We start from the raw sequence: 18,195 nt of genomic DNA, 5'->3' as shown, positions 1-18,195 counted from the left end.
AAGTGTGAAAAGGGGGTGTGAACAAGAATGATGAGTGTGAACATTGTGTAAAACTTTTTGCATGAATGGTATCAGGAGCTCATTGTGACGTATGTACCTCAAGACTAATAATTATTAAATAACATTAAAATGATTCAACGAGTGTAATAATAATAATATGCACTGAAACAATAATAATAATAATAATTAATAATTCTTAGTAGTTGAAATAATTATAATATTTCTGAAAGGATTAGTGATAATAGTCTTAAAATGTTTACTTTGAGTCACAAGACTACCTCATAATAATTAATAATAATTATTAACAGATAACAATAACTATACAATCAATATTTATGACAGATGAAATGCTTGTTTGCCTTCCCTCAAGGCGAGGCTCAGTTTCTTTCTCATTATGTCTTCAGAACTGTAATCAGGCAGTTTTAAATAATTAACACAAGTCATCACAGACGGGAGGAAATTGTCTGGGGATTGAGAGGAACCCACGGCCTTTCGTACAATAGTCAGTTGAGGGTTGAGGGCTTTGAAACCTAATGGAGAGAGACATGAGGTTATGAAACCAGTAAATGTAATATGTTGATCAGTCCATGTAAACACAGACAGGCCGTCAGACAGGAAAGAAATCTTATTATTAAAAGTGGCAGCTAGGAAATCTGATTAAAAGTGGCAGTTAATGTGTTGTGTGTGCGTGGAGGATGAAAAGGTAAATGGAGGTGTAAATGCAAGTTTTGAAAAGAGTGTTAATGAAGTACAAACGCTCATTACCACAGTACACATACATGTACATGTACACATGTATGTACATGTACATGTACATAGTGTATATCAAATGAGAGAGGATGCACATGTACATGTGTGGATGATAATTATGAGATCATACTCATCATCATTAATCCTCAATAAATAAACAATAAAGAAAGGGAGTGGAGGAATGAGTCAGTCATGAAAACATTTTCATTGAAGCCGTTAGTAAGAAACAAACAAAGAGAGAAGTAGATATAGAGATGTGAATGACATTCATTCTTGCAGTAGTGGGTGCTGTAACTGTTGCTCATTGCAACCACCCTTTAGCATACAGACCACTGGCTCACCAATAGTAAAGCAATTATTATTATAATAATTCATATCGCATTGAACTACTAAGTACACATGTATGTGTAGTGTCATGTACATAACAGTGAACTGTATATTAAAAGGATCATTTACTCTATGCAAAGATTATAGCAGTTATCCTTATAAGTGTTTCACCACAAAGGAAGTTTGGGCTAACATTGAAAGGATTGTGTCTATGTTACACTTAAGCCCACAATACAATACACGTAATAAACTGCACAGACTATTTTCAGTCAGTAACAATAGCAGCAATACAAGTATACTGAGTCTAATAAATGCACGACTATACCATACAACCAGTAATACGCTTAAGTTAGATGTACATGTAGTTTCTTTAAATACATGTACATTACAGTACATATAGTTTCTTTTACAATCAGGGACAATTGTTTGTCCCATTCAAAAATTGCTTCCTAATTTCAAATGTACAGTGACAGTCAATACCAATGGTTTATATAATTCCCTACTGACTTTTTAAACTCTGATTTTTGAAAAAGCTATTGTGGGTTGCACTACTAATTTAATTTAATTCATAGATTGTGGTTGTCACTATAACCACTGACTGCAGAAACAAAATTACATGCACATGCCATAGCAGGTATATTCAGTTAGAGTTTAATTTCATTCTTTTCGTTCTCATTCCTTGTGGAACAAATATTTTCCAAAAGAAAAAAGGCGTTTCCTCAATGCCACGTGTGCAAAATGGCTGCTCAGAACGAAAATAAAACGAACAAAATTCCTAATTCTGCTCAAAAAGAACATTTTTCCAGACAAAATATACCCACTATACAGTATGTGTGTGCACACAACTCTGACCCAACAGAACCTTTGCCTAGCACATTATACAGCTTATGCTGCAAGTTTAAGGGCAAATCATCATACTATGGTATGTGTGTGTACTGACCTCCAACAGGAAGACGAGGACTACCTGTCACAAACTGTATGAACTGACGCTGCTCAGTTGTACTATAGGAACTAAGGACTCTGAACAAGAACTGGATAGCTTGACTAAGAGAAGAGAAAAGAAAGAGTAATTATACTTTAATGAATGAACTACAAGCAAACCTGTCATGAGTATATCCATGATCAGGACGGCAATATTCCATTAATTCTATAAACAGAAACAATAGTAATAACAATAATAATAATAATAATAATAATAATAATAATAATAATAAACAAAAAACAATAGTAATGTGTACATGATGTACTCCAGTACACTATTGCTTTACCTTTAATGTCCCACTTTTGATTATTAGCTCCACAAAGGAACGTATCCATCTACAAGCACATTAAAAATAAATAAAAGAATTTTACAATATACTGTACACTGTACATGACATGTACTGTACATGTACATGTACACATGGATCTTTCTGATATCATTGTGAAAACATACAACTAAATGGATTAGTCAGCAATACACCCACTACTAGCCAGCCGGCCAGCCAACTGCTACTACTGCAGAATCAGCAGTTTCCACTATCAGTAATTAAATAATACACTTTACGTATAGCAACATCCAATTAACACTGCCACCACACAACATTACTACTGACGCATGGTACATATAAGTATTTATAAGTATTTCTATAGTAGGACTAGAGTATCAACAAATAACGGAGGAGACGCACGATAAGGGGAATATTACTGAGGGAGTGTGTGTGACAAACAATAACTGATAACACCAAAATAATGTAAAACAAGCTTTGACTTAACTGCACAAACACTGATTAGTCATCAAGTAATTAATGTATCATCAATACAACGTAATAGAAATTATTATTTTTGGCTTGTAAAAATATGCAATTAGCAAGTGAAGCGTAAAATATATTAAGTACATGTAGGAGAGAGTCTGTGGCGACATGTACAACTGCACAGGACATTAAATAAGTGTATGTTGACAATGTAAAGCAATGGACTGGTGGTGGTGGCTTATTACTTCATGAGAGTAGAAGTGTTGTAGGGTAGATAGAGGGAATATGCTGTTGAATCCTTCCTTGAATGCTTCCATTTGTCTAGCAACGCCAGTGAACAAGGTCCAATCCAACAACAACTATACAATAATAATGAATAATGAATAATGACAAATTAATATTAATAATAATAAATTGTAATAAATGAATAAACATTAATTAACGCGTGTGAGTTAATCAATAATTATCACTTTCCATACATGTCATGCACATGTGCCAGTAATGTCATTATTGCTACCTGTTAACGATCGTCTATACATGTGTACATGCAATAAGTGACTGGGACATGATGCACCACATGATTGAATTACTGAATAGAGAGTTACATGTACATGTACATGTATGTTTGTCAATATGTATTACGCAAGCAAAAAGGTACATGTATAATGTCATGTACAAATACATGTACATGTACATGCACATTGTACATACAGTACCTTGAGATATTCATCAAGATTGTGTATAGTAACAGGTACATCTTTACCATTAGGCTAAGAGAAGGAGAGAGAGAGAGAGCATGTACAATGAACAATATACAAGTGATGTATAGGCAGTACTTTTAGTTCAATATCAGGATATCCGGTGAGTGTAAAGTCAAGCTCAAGATCTTCAATAGTACCACCTCCTTCTAATGTTAGTGACTGTATACCCAACTGTATCACACTATCAGACTATACACACAACAGTAAGAACAAAAGAATTAATATAAAGAGTATACTGGTTGATTTACCAGTAGTGGATCATTCTCTAATTGTCTTTTCTTAACAGCAACATCAGCCAGTTGACTGAAGGTTCTAGCTATGTCAGGATCAATGAACTGTAAATCCTGAGCAGTGAATGAGTCCTCTTGACCCAGCATCCACTTATAAAATGCTTCACTCAATGGCAGATCAAGCTGCATTATAGTGTACAAGAAGAAAGAAGATAAGATTAAATCTATCTTGCTGCACACTCACACTCATTGTTTAAATAAAATGTTTCTCACAAGTACAATGTACATGTACATACATGTAAATCACTGTGTTTAACATGTATAATTTAATGATTAGATTATACATGTGTGCATGTACATGTAACACAGACTGTCAGAGATCCTTCTTCTTACCATTCTAAAGTCCATGATAGCCTTAGCCATAAACCTTCCCAGGAAACGAAACCGATTACAAATATCCTCAACAACACTGAAGTCAGTACTAGTATTTAATGGAGCTAATCAAGAGAGAGGGAGAGAGAGAGAGAGAGATGAGTCATCACTGTTTACTCAAACATGTTGAATGATGTAATGTAGGACTGGCTAGGTGCACATGTAGGATGATACAAAAGTATGAAAACACATGCGCTGTACACCAAAACACATGTACAGGTTTCCCACAACACATGCTAAAATGAGCTGACAAGCTGATGAATACAACTTTTAGAGCAACTTTAAAAGTTCATAAAAATTAAATTTTGATACAATTTTTGAGTAACTTAAAAAATACATAATACATGTACATGCATCAGTAAATGTAATAAAAATGGAGAAATCTCCTAGTGGTTTTTGGCACAATACAACAGACCATCATTAACTTACCAGGGAAGAGACCAACTGGACTGTACACATATTGGTTTATTCCACTGTCAGATACAACTAGAGTAGCAAGGAAATACATGAAATCAAATTACTTGCATTATGATATCATAGTCATAATTATTTTCAAATTAACAAAAGGAAGCAATTATATTCAAATTAAGCAAGAAATGACCCTCAATTCCATATGATCTGTGACGTAATTGCACATGTACAGTTTATAAGGTCTACATGTACTCTCCCTCTCATTTCTCACATGTACACATACAATTATACATGTAAGCATAAATGTAAAATTATATGTACTGTACATTACCTTGTGATATACATGTACTTCTATAGGTACAACGTACATGTACTCTCCCTCTTGTTTATCACATGCACACAATTACATGTATGTATAAATGTACAATAATACTAGACGAATGTAAAACATTAAAGGGGCAAGCCTAAGCAAGCTATAGATTATGTGCTGTATGATATACATTTCTGAGCTAGCAAAGCAATTCAGTGCACATGTCTAAATTCAGTATCTTGCTTAAATTAAAGTTATTTTGCTTATAGTTAGAAGCAGTCACTGAACCAATCATATTTGAAGATTGTATATCTGCTTTGTTAACCTAGGCTTGCTCCTAGAGAAGAAACATCACCTAGAATAGATCTCATGATGCATGCAGCTAGCAGTACAGTACAAGCTTTTTCACTTGCATTCACCTTAGCAAAATCCTTTATACCAAGGAAAAGACTGTATATCTGCTCTCCCAACTTTTATTCTTGCTAGAGAAGTTTCAGACAGCAGTTTAGCCTTATCTAGCTGACCTTTTCCTGCAAAATAAGCTCAGACTTGCTTATAGCCGCCATTTTATCATTATGACCACACCCACTTTTAATGTAGATTAGGCTATTTAACTTTAATAATAGTTAGACGGTCTGCCCGTACAAACAAACAAACGCTTTCTCGCCTTAGTGGGGCGAGCTCAGGCTCGCCCCAATTATATGTACATGTACATTGTAGACATGTATGCACTGTATATTACCTTGTGATATACTCCCAGGTAGAGGGCATGGGTCACCTCTCCACATGTGCAGGTCAATCTTTTGAAGTTCCCTTGAGACAAGAGTATAGAACTCAAGCGTAGGGCCCAGTCCTATCCCGACTTCATCTTCATACTGTATCTCTAGCAGTGCCCTGCTTGACCCCAGCTCTTCCATTATCTTCTCTGCTTGTAGCAGTAGGTTCTCTCTTGACACACAGCGCTAATGAGGGGCGGGGCAATGAGCATGGTTAATCAGAGGTAGACTCTTACTTTCTTTTTCTCTAGTTTTGGTGTTATTCGCTCTGAGGCATCCATGTTAGAGAGCTCTGGTTGCTGTTCCTAAGGAAAAGAGCAATATAAAAATCTACACATGTACATGTGTATGTACATATATGTACAGTATGTGTACATGCATTACATGTACATCTGAAGAGAGAAAGATTATGAGAGAGAGAGAGATTGATGGAGAATGGATTAATTACTTGTAGACGAGCTATTCCTCTGTCTCTATCAAAAGATGTCAAGAAAAACAAAGTCTGTCGACATTCAAAAGGAAACAGGAAAGGACTAAAATGAGAAATACAAGAAGTATGATACAACACATTATGTTCACAGTATAAATGTACATGTACATGCACATACCATTGCTTTGATAGCTCCTTTAACCAGTCAGGAAAATTACCAGTCATTACATTAAGAGGATCTGTAGAATGAGGCAAAAAAGCAATAAAATAGCAAAGTACAGGTACATGTAGTTCATGTACATGTACTACATGTAATAAATTGTGGGTCTCACCTTGAAGTTGACGAGTGGCTTTGGCGGTCAATTTCCCACTAACAAATTCCAGCGATGAAACAATTGGACTACCAGGAAAACCCTGAAAATGAATAAAATTAGTAAAATATTCAGTACATTATCATTATTGAAAAATCGTAGTACTACAAGTGTACAATGAACCAACATTGTAAAGGTCATTCCAGTGATTGTTCAATGCCCAGATAATTCTCATGAGGTTAATAATGGGAACAGAAGGATCACTGATATCTGTTAAATAAAATAAAAGTATTATAATTAATATTAATTTACACTAATTAGTTAATTACACTCACTTATGGGTGTGGTCTTTGTACTCTTTATAGCATGGAGTAAAGGAGAGAGTTTGACAGCTGGAATGATATCTAATGTACACATAATAATAATCATCAAAATTGATTACAATAATAAATATCAATCACCATCATTAGATGATTGTGGTTCTGGTTGTTTCTTAACATTGGTCTCTTTCTGTTCCCGACTCATTGAACGAGTGACACGAAGTCCTTCAGGAGATACTTTACCAGTGGCTCCACCCCCACTGAGATTACGCCTTGCTTTAGAGGAAGAGGAAGAAGAAGCAGTGTTACTGACACTAGAGGACTTAGGATGGGGAGCTGATGAAGAGTCGTAATGAGAAGCGGGTAAGGAATAAGAACGCTTGGGCTTGCTGCTGGAGGATTGACCCTGATTGACTAGCCTGTACCTGTAGAGAAAGAAGAGAAAAAAACACAATATAAAGTAGCTCCTGCTATTATTATTATTATCATCATCATTATTATTATCCATTACTGTATGAGGTGTGATTTTATCCATATGTCAGGATGCCCCAGAGCTGATAATTCCTCTTCACTCTCTGAGCTGCTGGCCTACAGAATACAATGTGTTCATGTAAATGTACAGTGTATGATTATTAATCATAAGGCATACCAATCCAAATTGTTTGATAGCTTGAAAGATTGTCATTTTGTGTGGGATTATTGTATCATTTATTAAGAACTCCAACTGTTGCCTGAGAGAGAGAGAGAGAATGGCATCATTATAAAATTATTAAAAATAATAAGCAAGTACTGTACTTTGTAGGAAGTGATGATGGGATACTTGAGAGCTACAACAAAAAATAGAAAAAGAAGATAAAATGGTGAATGAATAAGTGAAGGTGAGACAGTGAGATGGAAAAAAAACACAATGAACAGTAGAAGGGATAAGACATAGAATAAAAAAGGAAGGAGGAATAAAATAAATATCAATAACAATAATTATTACTATTACCATAGCTTCTTCAGATTCACTATCATCAGACCTGTGGTAAAACATATAGCATGAATTATTATCATTAAATGTACAAGCATACCCGTCCAAGTCATCAGGAAGGGCAATAGGCTCCGATTTTGTTACTCCTTTAATCAAGAGATACTTCTCAACAGCCTGGAAAGAAATGAAAATGTAAAAGGAATGAAAATGTAAATGACTATATTATTTTAATGCATGCAAATGTAGAAATAAAATAAAGTAACATCTATTACCTGGAGTGTAGCTAATGGATCTATTCTGACTGTCCCTCCCTTCCATTGCTGAAGGCCACTAGCTGATGGATGACACTCAAGATTACACTACAATGAATGAGTGGGTATTTATTATCATTATTACATCACTAATAGCTGTAACTGTACTTTAATTTGATGCGAATTGAAGAATTTCATCATCTGTGAACCACTACAATATAAAATATGTATAAATATGATAGAGGGTGTAACAGAAGTACGAGTGAGGGATGAGTGTGCACATGTCATGCAAACAAAACAATTAAAGTATAATCAATGATGGATAACATCCCCCTCAGTCTCATAGACCAATTAGACTATTACATCATGATTCCATTAGGCCTCAGGCAATAAATAATCAGTTACATGTACATGTACATGTACATGTACATGTACATGTAATATTGTTGTACTGTATATTGTGTACATTTGAAAAATTATATACATGTACATGTACATGTACAGTCTCCTCCTACCGTTTTCCTGGCATGTCATGAACTTTAACTGGCAATTGTTCAGTTTGGCTGATCGAATTGTGAAGCTTTTGTAGCAACATTATCAGACCCGGCCTCTCATGTGGGACCTGAAACATATAATGTTAATAGGCACTGATACAGTGCATCCATTGTGATATTGTCTTACCCATGAAGCCAACTGTGCATCTTGCTCCTATAGTACATGTATAATTTAAATTATTTATTTTAAAAATACTCACAGGAAGTCCTAAGAAGTAGTATAAGAAGTTTCGTAGTCTTATCACGAGTGAATAAGGAAACTGAGTATCCTCTGATGACAAAACACTGGAGCAACAAGAACACAATAAATAACAACAATAACAATAATAACACACAACAACAGCTAGTACAAGTACATGTACTGTATGTACTGTACCTGGTCAGTTTCTCTGGTATGTTACAGTGGAGGAATTCAAAGGCTGATATATTGACATCAGTGTCTGACAGAATGTCACACAATTCCTAATGAATGTACATATGTATAATAGCAGCTCAATAAAAGGACAGCTACATGTACATATACACATGACTATGTATACTAGCATAAAAAGGCAGCATTTAAGAGATGAATGTACATGCACATGTACATGTACAATTCCCCCCTCTCTCTCTCTTACCTTCAATGATGTTAAACATGATTTATTATTAGGGTCCAGTTGTTCTGATATTGCTTGAAGTCTCTTCATAACATCAAGTGCTGTATTGGACTCAGCCCCTTCACTGCCACTACTCTCTGCAGACCATTTATCAAGAAACAGTGTCACCTAAAGTACAAACATACACAAAATACATGTAAGTGAATAGAAATGCATGTACATGTACATGTACATGTACATGTACATGTATATGGACTATAGCCTTTACTATCCATCAGTACATAGTACATGTATTGTACCTGTTGGATAATCCATTCTCTTATCTTTTCTTTTGATCCCTCGGCATGTCTTGAAAACATGTAGTCAGTTATCTTGTTCCTCCCAGTCCCACTGCTGCCCATTATCCCAATCATTGAGGACAAGCCAGTAGGAGGGGCTGGTGGGTGTGGTGAGGCAAGTGATGGGGGAGGAGGGAGGAGGGGAACAGAGGGACGTCCCGAGGTAGAGGAGGAGGAGGAGGAGGGTGAGGGTAGAGACGAGGCCGGATCAGACACGTCTTCACTTCTTGAGCGAGACCATGACTTTCTTAAATGACGACGACTTTTACGAAACATGTCAACAAACCTAAAATACATGTACATGCATAATAGCATATGCACAAATTAATGAGACTACTGTATCATGAAATGTGCATTTATAACGGCTAGGGCTTGCCATCAAGCATGCTGTGAGCTACAATGTACATGTGTACATGTACATTTTTGAGTAACTTTAAAAATTCATAAAAAATACAATTTTCATTTGGAATCAGCTCAAACTTGCTACACAACATAAGAACATGTATATGTATCAGAAAAAATTATTAAAATGGAGAATTCTCTCCTAGTCATTTTTGACGAAATTTAGCCAAAGACCCTGTACTATAGTACAGGGATTTTGACCTGATTTTTGAGTAACTTTAAAAATTCATAAAAAAATACAATTTTCATTTGGAATCAGCTCAAACTTGCTACGCAACATAAGAACATGTATATGCACCAGAAAAAATTATTAAAATGGAGAATTCTCTCCTAGTCATTTTTGACGAAACTTAGCCAAAGACCCTGTACTATAGTACAGGGATTTTGACCTGATTTTTTAGTAACTTTAAAAATTTGTAGAAAATCCAATTTCAATCAAAATTAGCTCAAACTTGCTACAAACTACAACATAAAAACATGTACATACAGCATGTATCGGAAAAGTTATAAAAATGGCAAATTTTCTCCCAAGTCATTTTTGTGTAGTACTATAGTACATGGTTTTCTGACATGGTTATAATGTTCAAGTAAACATGCTATGCATGTACAGGTACATACTAAATACTTTGAAACTTACCTCCTGGCAGTACTTGGTGAATCTGATACTAGTCCTCCAGGAGGTACTCCCTCAATGGGGTTAGGTACGCTGGTAGGAGGAGCCTGGGGTGGGTTGGGCAGGGGGTGGAGCATAGCCAATGGGCCACCAATGGGAGGAGATGAGGACAAGTCTCCAGCTGGTGGAGTAACCTTACCAACTTGATCATGTTTCTTAGGTGTTATCATTGCCTAAAAGAGGGCATCAAAAATTAAAAATATACTAGAAGAACATGTACCGTAGGGCGCCTTTTTTTCGAGGGCTGTAAATTTCGCGGATTTTGCAATTTTTTTTAATTCGCGAAAATTACTTCCGCAAAAATCAAATTAATACAGTACAAGATGGCAGACAGCATAAATTTGCGAAAATTAAATCCACAAAATAAAAATCCACGAAACCTATAGCCTTCAAAAAAAGGTACCCTACGGTATTTAAATTACATGTGCATGTGCATGTGCATGTACAGTACATGTACAAATGGGGTTTGCCGAGGCTTGCCCCAATAATGTAAGAATTATTAAATAATGTGTACAAGTATTGCTGTACTTTTAGTGGTAGGATTTTCAAGGACTCCATTGCATGCATGACTCCTTCACGATAGAAATAAATGATGAATATGTCGGGTAGTTTATCCATTAGTATGACGGACATTTGTATAGCACAGACCACAATCCTGTAATCCGACGACTTGAGCATTGTAGCAATATAACTAATGAAAGAGAGAAAGCAATATTGGTACAAGATGACTACCAGTAGTTCATTCATAGAATACCTGGACACTGATATGTTCCTCAATACATCAGTCAATATCTCTGAACTATTTTAAAAAATAAAAAAGTATAATAAAAAATTATTATTAAAAAAAACAATGACTCACGTAGAGCAATTGATCATTCTTAGGATAGCTTTGAGACACTTGTACTTGATGGATGGTGCCGCCTGAGAAATAGAAAGAAATTAAAACACATGTACAATACATGTACATGTACTACATGTCCAATGTGTGCGTGTATGGTTTGATTACCATGTGACTGAATACTTCATAGAGTACGGCCATCAGTGATTGGAGGAATGAAGTGAACAGAACAGGGTCGGCACACAGAGCCAGCATACGTGGATCCTCTTCTATCCTCTTCTTCTCATCATCCTAAACACAATGATATTATCATAAAATAATAATTATAATAATACAGTACATGCACGTATATATATATATATATATATATATATATATATATATACACAATAGTACATGCACATGTAATTCATATACATGTAGCAGTACATTAGTAGGTGTTGTTCGTATGTAAAATGTACAAAAATGTACATGTAAATTGCTTACATCATTTGTGTTTAGATTCTGATTAGGATCTACAGTAGATCTTCTCACTTGCCTTGAGTTTCCTGTCTCCTCATTTACCTACACATACAGATATGTACAATGTAAACATGTACATGCATGTACATGTACATGAACATGCAAAATTATTTCTATTAAAAACATTAGTGTATGCACATGTACATGTACTATTAATCTCTCCTCTCTCTCTCTCTCTCTCCCTTGCAGTCTAACCTGTTGCATTATTGAGAACTCTATAACATAAGTACGTCCCATTACATCAATAGCAACATCTTCTTCCCCAGCCATATGAGCATGCTAACAATTAAATTATCATAACATTGCATCGGTCAATAATTCAGAGAGACCACATCCACAGCAACACACCTCAATAATTTTGCTCTCCACGCGTCCGTAAGGTCTCCAGGACTTGCTATCATCTTGCCACTCCCACTGAACCTGAAAAGACATTAAAAAGTAAACGTACCCTAGCTCTCTGTCTCTTCTCATAAATTTACAGTTTTGGGATGTTTCTTAGTAGCAATCAACAACTTGTCTACCTCAAAAATACCTACAGAATTAGCAAAGAACACTCACTAATGACAGAGACTAATAAACACTTTACCATCACTTGGAAGAGGAGGCATGAGCTCACTAAGAGAGAGAGAGAGAGGGGAAGTAACACTAGTCATATTAAAGTTCAACTCTACCTTATCAAAGAGACAATCTCATAAACCTCATTAGCTGAGCGACTGTTAATCTAAAAAAATAAAAAGAAGAGACAGTTAAGTGATATTACAACAAAGATGGAGGAAGAGAAGAGGAAATTAGACTATCACGTACCTCAACAGTTTCTAATGTTATCTCATCAGATCCAACTAGCAAATACTTGAGTGTATCACCAATATCTAATGTAGAATCATAATAATTTATTATGCAGTAATGAGTGTGTGTTATAATGTACATGTACATGTACATGTAGTACTGTATTTATGCTTACTCAGTTTCATTAGGTCAACAGCCAACACAGGACAAGATGAACAAAGAGTTAGTAACATTCGCACCACTGAAACAAACATGCTTGATGTCAAAATAGAAGGAGTGGTCACTAGCTACAAAAGAAAGAGAGAGGAGAGAGAGAATTAATACACATTCATACATGTACATAAGTTAATTATCTTGATCACTTACCAAGTTCTGAATGTTAGCTAAAAGGCCATGAGAAGCAATCTCTTGGAGTGTTTTCTACATTTTAAAATAATATTCGTACATGCACATGTATTAATAGTATACATGCATGTATACATGTAGTAAAATGTACATCAATAAATTAATATCTACTGACTGGTTTGTTGTGAAGGTTTTCAATTAGCCTGGAGAAGCAAAGACAGCAACTCTCCACTGACTTCTTGTCCTACATGTACATGTACACAAAATGAAGTGTCAACAAATACATTATAATGAGAGTATGGTATCTAACCTGATGCTGTAATCTGTTGGAGATTATAGGAACACTATCAGCCACAAGATGAAACTCATCCTCCGTCACCGAGAGACAACAATTAGCTGCAACACTTAATGCACAACGCTATGAAAAAGAAAATAATAAATAAATGAACAAATAAAAATAATAATAATATTTAATGTACGAGAACATGTAACATACTTGAGTATTTAAAGAGAAGAAATCCAAATAAAGTAACGCAGCATTGACTCCACCCTACAGCATATGGACACACCCACAAACCCACAAATAATCCACGACCACAGACTAGACACTTACAGCTTGCAGTATTGACTTGCTGTGTTTTCTGGACAGTATATCCAATGCAGAGAGAGCCTGCTCAGCCACATCCATACACTGTATTACCTATTAATAATAATAATAATAGTAATGATGATGATGCTGATAATACACATTAATGATAATAATATATTGTAGTTATAATTGCATTGGTACAAGTACATGTACACTAATACATTACTTTTATTGCAGAATTACACGTACATACATGTACATGTTTACATGTAGTTTATTTCTTTAAAGAGCTAACCTGTAGTTTCTCCAGCAGAACTGGTATAGCATCAGCCACTACTACTGTTGATCGTGGCAGACCCTCCATCATGTACGTGAGGGCTCTACAAGCATTCATCATCTAGAGAAAAAAAACATTCACTATAACATACATGTACATGTACATGCATACAATGTGCATGTATTATTAATTTTAGAATTCCACAAATAACAACACAAATAACAATTTCTGCATCAGCATGTACTGTATGTGCATAATCTAATTTAATCATCAAATGCCAAATGCTTGTACCGAGTAATAGTTATTGTACCACACACACACACACACACACACAGCAGCTACGTACAGAAACAAACACGTGCCATTACAAACAATCGTGTGTGTGTGTGTGTGTGTGTGTGTGCTACAAGCTAAGGGATACAGTGATTGTTGATAATCAATGAAATATGCATAATATTCATACAATATGCATGACAGTTAGGATCACATGAACCCGATGATAATAATACATGTATCTTCATTATTATAACAACAATAATAGAATAGAGATGAATGATAAACGTAATGATGCAATGTAGTCACAACTTATAACTTACCATGTCAAAGTTATGTTCCATTGATAATAAGTGTATCTACATAAAAATAATAAAAATGCAACACTGTACATGCATATTGTAATAGTAATTATTCAAGTACATGTAATTACAAAAATGCATCTTTAAAATATACTGTACGTATAAAAGTAACTGAATTATGAACAATAGGAATAACAATACAGAAACATGTGTACTCAATTGACAAAGATATGTACATGGACATTCATTACATCAGTATGACTATATCATCACTATAGCTATTTAAAAGTACAAGACTACAAGTACATATGTATACAAATGTAAGAGTAGAATAGTACATGTATATCAAACGAAATCATCATCACTATTGTACTACTCACTAGAGCAGGTACTGCCTCTTTGACTGGGAAACCACTCAGTGTGTCCTCGTTACCCATCACCAGTAGCTGACCCATTTCAATGCAGGACTGTAACTGCACGCTCTCATCTTCAACGCATTGTATGCCTTCCAATAACTGCTGGGCCTGTGAACCTAATGAGATACGAGTATTGAGAGAAGAATCATGTAACATGTATCCGTGTGAGCTAACTGTTTGATGAGCTCATGTGCTTCTGAAAAAAATGAGGCATACGACTACCGAGAGAGCCAAGGAGATGAGGAGGCAGACCACGAGATTCCAACATAACTACATAATAAGGTAATAACTTAATAAATAAGATAATTCATTTTGTATGCACATACAGTAAGCAGAATTATAACATACTGTATAAAGGGAGAGTACCATTGGTATAATTAATGCAGTGCTGTACATGACATATATTATTATGATTATTATTATTATTATTTACATGTACATTATTATTATTAATTCATATTGTACTTTGTAATCTTTTGCTTTCTTCATTCATCAATGCTAAGAATGGATCAACAGGATCCAAGTCATCAGCACCACCGATAGCACTAGCAGAAGCACCGGATGACTGCTGCTTCTCTCCTTCTAAAGGACAACAACAATACTTCATGTATAATACACTCTTTCTCTCCATTGTGTCAATAAGTTTCCCTTTTCCTTTATGTCTTTCTCCTTTCAATATCCCCCACACCCTTACAACCCCCTCCCTCCCTCCCCCCCTCTCTCACCTTCATTAGAAGAGCCAGTCCCTTTGTTGCTGTGACAGTACAAGTAAAGAAAGAGAGAGAGAGAGAAAGAAAAGAGAGAAACACACAAATACTGGCATCATTACAAAATCTAAAACCACATACTCTTTAGATGACATGGCGTATTGTATTACTGGCTGACGTACAACACCCCTAAGGGAAAATAAAAAATACACAATACTCATACATAAGAAATGCCATTCATAAACATAAGATACATATACAATGGAGACATGTGATAGAAACAGGTGTAGGGGTTGACAAGTGATACAATTATACAGTAATAAATACACACATCGTGTATACTGTTATGCATGTATGTAATATAAACTGATTAATAGCAAGCACATACAACTTTAAAGGAATTATGTTTACAACATACAGGTACACACCTTTCTTCTGCTGACTTCTGTTGCTTTCCCTTTGTAGGCTTTGAGGATCTAAAAGAGTCTTTTCTCCTTCTCTTTTGACCCTTGCCTCTCTCTTCAGTGGCAGTTATGTCCTGATCAGACTCGCTTTGCTGCTGATCAACTTCGCTAATACTTCTCTTACTCGAATGTCTTGTCTTGACTCTCTTCTCTTCCTTAAGAGAAGGAGTCTCTATAGCCTTAACCTCAGGAGATGATAATTTGATTCTTTTCTTCCTTCCTGCTTCCTCTTTGCTTTCTCCCTTTACTCTGTTGCTACTGCTTCCTTTTCTTGCTCTGTGCTTTGGATGAGAGGAGGATGAAGAAGAACTCTTTGTTCTCTTAGAGGCAGTAGCAAATGGATCTTCTTGAGCTGAGGGACCAGTCCTGCAGCTGCTGCTGCTTTGCTGAGCTAAAGAAGACGAGGATGAGGATACTCCTTCGTGTAATTTCTTCAAAGGTTCTTCGGGTTCGTTTGACGATGAGAGCCTCTTGGCTAAAATGCGAGCAGACCTTCGACGATTAATAGGAGATGATGAAGAGAACTCTGTTATAAAAACCCTGTGTAAGGAAATGAAAAGTACAAGTGCAATGTAACAACTGTCCAGTTATGTATGATCAAAGGAAAGGGGAAATACATGTACATGTATATACATAATATGTACAATGTATGTGGATGAGTGGAGTATGACATGATCAATAGACTAGGCTCTTGGACTAATAATATTATCATTGTGAGTAGCCAATAGTACTACCATTGATTAGTCATTTGTGTGACTGATAGGTGTGCCTTTCTCAATGCATGTATGTATACATTACACTATACCAGTAATGCACACACACACAGACACCATGTGATTATTTGGAAGGTGTCTTGTATGACTAATTGGCTATACTCACTCACTGTAGGCATGCTGCATGAGTCAAAAGTACAGAGTACAAGTATTGCTTACCATAACATAATGCTATGGGAATAGGGTCCCTTAGTGGGAAGGTTTTACTAAATCCAAACTTTTATATTTGCAGTTTCACTTTAACCAGTATGCATATGTACATTGTACACAGTACAATGTACATGCACATGCCCACATTTTGTCTCCTATGTAACTATTTACATACATGTAATCATTTTTGTTAGATTAGTATCACCAATTTAAATTTTTCAGTGGGCAAACTGCCAAATCATATTGATGTTCCTGGTTTATCAAACACATAAAAATGATAAAGTTAGTGAAGGAAATGCCAGACACAACTGACAATATGAGACAGGGGAGAGGGAGGAAGACAGATGATGGAGTGATGAAACAGAATAGTAATCAGGCCCAACATGTTACTGTCCAGAGACAAACTACTGGAGACTACAGGGCTACAACTGAATGACAACCAGTTTGACATACAATGTACATCCCAAGTCATAGGCACAACAATTATTATGAAAATAAACAAAAAATGATAAAGACAATCCATACACACTAAACCACATCCTAATATCACTCTGACCAAAGAATAGTCTTGTAAATGGTGTGATTCATATACAGTCATAAACACGTCCACTCTCACTCTCTCTCCTCTTTCTCTGACTCTTACTTCTGGGGGGACCCCTCTTTTGTATTGTCAAGTTCAGGAAAGGTTCTGTCCATCAGCCATCCGCTCACAGACTAGTCCACAAGTCTTGGTATAGGAGCCTCTGTTATGACAAGAGTCAGTGGCGGCGGACTCTCAGGAATGATAGCAGCTCACACACAATCCCTTCCCCCAATGTAACCAAGGCCTCACTTTATAAAACCACGCCCACTACTTGTCCCACCCCCAAAATAGGCGTCTTTTAAAAATTCGCATGAATTGCATTTCATAAATACTTTAGATTCATTAAAATTCCCTTTTCAAGCCTTTCTACTAAAATTTCTATAGTATCTGGTAAAAGTGGCCTTAAGCAATGATCATATAAAATTAATTAATTAAATTTCCACTCTTCTTTACTATAATACAGTGCACCAAAACTCACACATAATGGTAACAAAATACACTATAGCTATAGTATTTTAATGGCAAATAAAATTAGCTCAATTAAATTTTCTAAATAATAAAAAATGAAGGCTAGTCAGGTGGGGCCCCTCGC

The 18,195-nt window shown here is 35.6% G+C and overlaps 1 protein-coding gene across 1 annotated transcript; it reads right to left on the bottom strand.

Annotated features, from left to right (window-relative positions):
• Positions 1-96: 96 nt before the first annotated feature.
• On the bottom strand, positions 97-17,862 carry LOC100631469 (E3 ubiquitin-protein ligase TRIP12). Its single transcript, XM_011404805.2, has 58 exons — positions 17,664-17,862; positions 16,062-16,637; positions 15,775-15,822; positions 15,652-15,680; positions 15,392-15,508; positions 15,101-15,196; positions 14,891-15,042; positions 14,532-14,567; positions 13,954-14,055; positions 13,683-13,769; positions 13,566-13,619; positions 13,380-13,487; positions 13,245-13,313; positions 13,091-13,144; positions 12,900-13,011; positions 12,743-12,807; positions 12,610-12,659; positions 12,525-12,553; positions 12,418-12,470; positions 12,287-12,358; positions 12,134-12,217; positions 11,903-11,980; positions 11,585-11,707; positions 11,438-11,499; positions 11,333-11,377; positions 11,107-11,269; positions 10,543-10,751; positions 9,465-9,789; positions 9,187-9,333; positions 8,946-9,031; positions 8,770-8,854; positions 8,697-8,723; positions 8,531-8,637; positions 8,184-8,226; positions 8,037-8,123; positions 7,865-7,938; positions 7,783-7,813; positions 7,587-7,618; positions 7,441-7,522; positions 7,303-7,379; positions 6,933-7,216; positions 6,807-6,875; positions 6,659-6,741; positions 6,493-6,574; positions 6,339-6,399; positions 6,179-6,263; positions 5,967-6,035; positions 5,697-5,916; positions 4,663-4,719; positions 4,195-4,298; positions 3,820-3,984; positions 3,647-3,760; positions 3,527-3,580; positions 3,056-3,169; positions 2,346-2,394; positions 2,179-2,224; positions 2,018-2,121; positions 97-530 (listed from the first exon to the last, which is right to left on the bottom strand). The coding sequence occupies exons 1-58, from the start codon at positions 17,714-17,716 to the stop codon at positions 334-336; spliced, it is 5,886 nt and encodes a 1,961-aa protein (XP_011403107.2). The 5' UTR covers positions 17,717-17,862; the 3' UTR covers positions 97-333.
• Positions 17,863-18,195: the final 333 nt, after the last annotated feature.

This window comes from Amphimedon queenslandica, unplaced genomic scaffold, assembly GCF_000090795.2.
Source record: "Amphimedon queenslandica unplaced genomic scaffold, v1.1 AMPQUscaffold_13520, whole genome shotgun sequence".
Classification (NCBI taxonomy): Eukaryota; Metazoa; Porifera; class Demospongiae; order Haplosclerida; family Niphatidae; genus Amphimedon; species Amphimedon queenslandica.
This window is presented reverse-complemented; position numbering and strand designations above follow the sequence as displayed.

Coding starts and splice junctions, on each gene's coding strand:
- LOC100631469 (XM_011404805.2), bottom strand. CDS start 17,716: ATGGACAGAACCTTTCCTGAACTTGACAATACAAAAGAGGGGTCCCCC. Junction 8,855..8,945: donor ATACCAGAGAAACTGACCAG/GTACAGTACATA, acceptor TTGTTGCTCCAG/TGTTTTGTCATCAGAGGATA. Junction 4,299..4,662: donor TCCAGTTGGTCTCTTCCCTG/GTAAGTTAATGA, acceptor TCTCTTGATTAG/CTCCATTAAATACTAGTACT.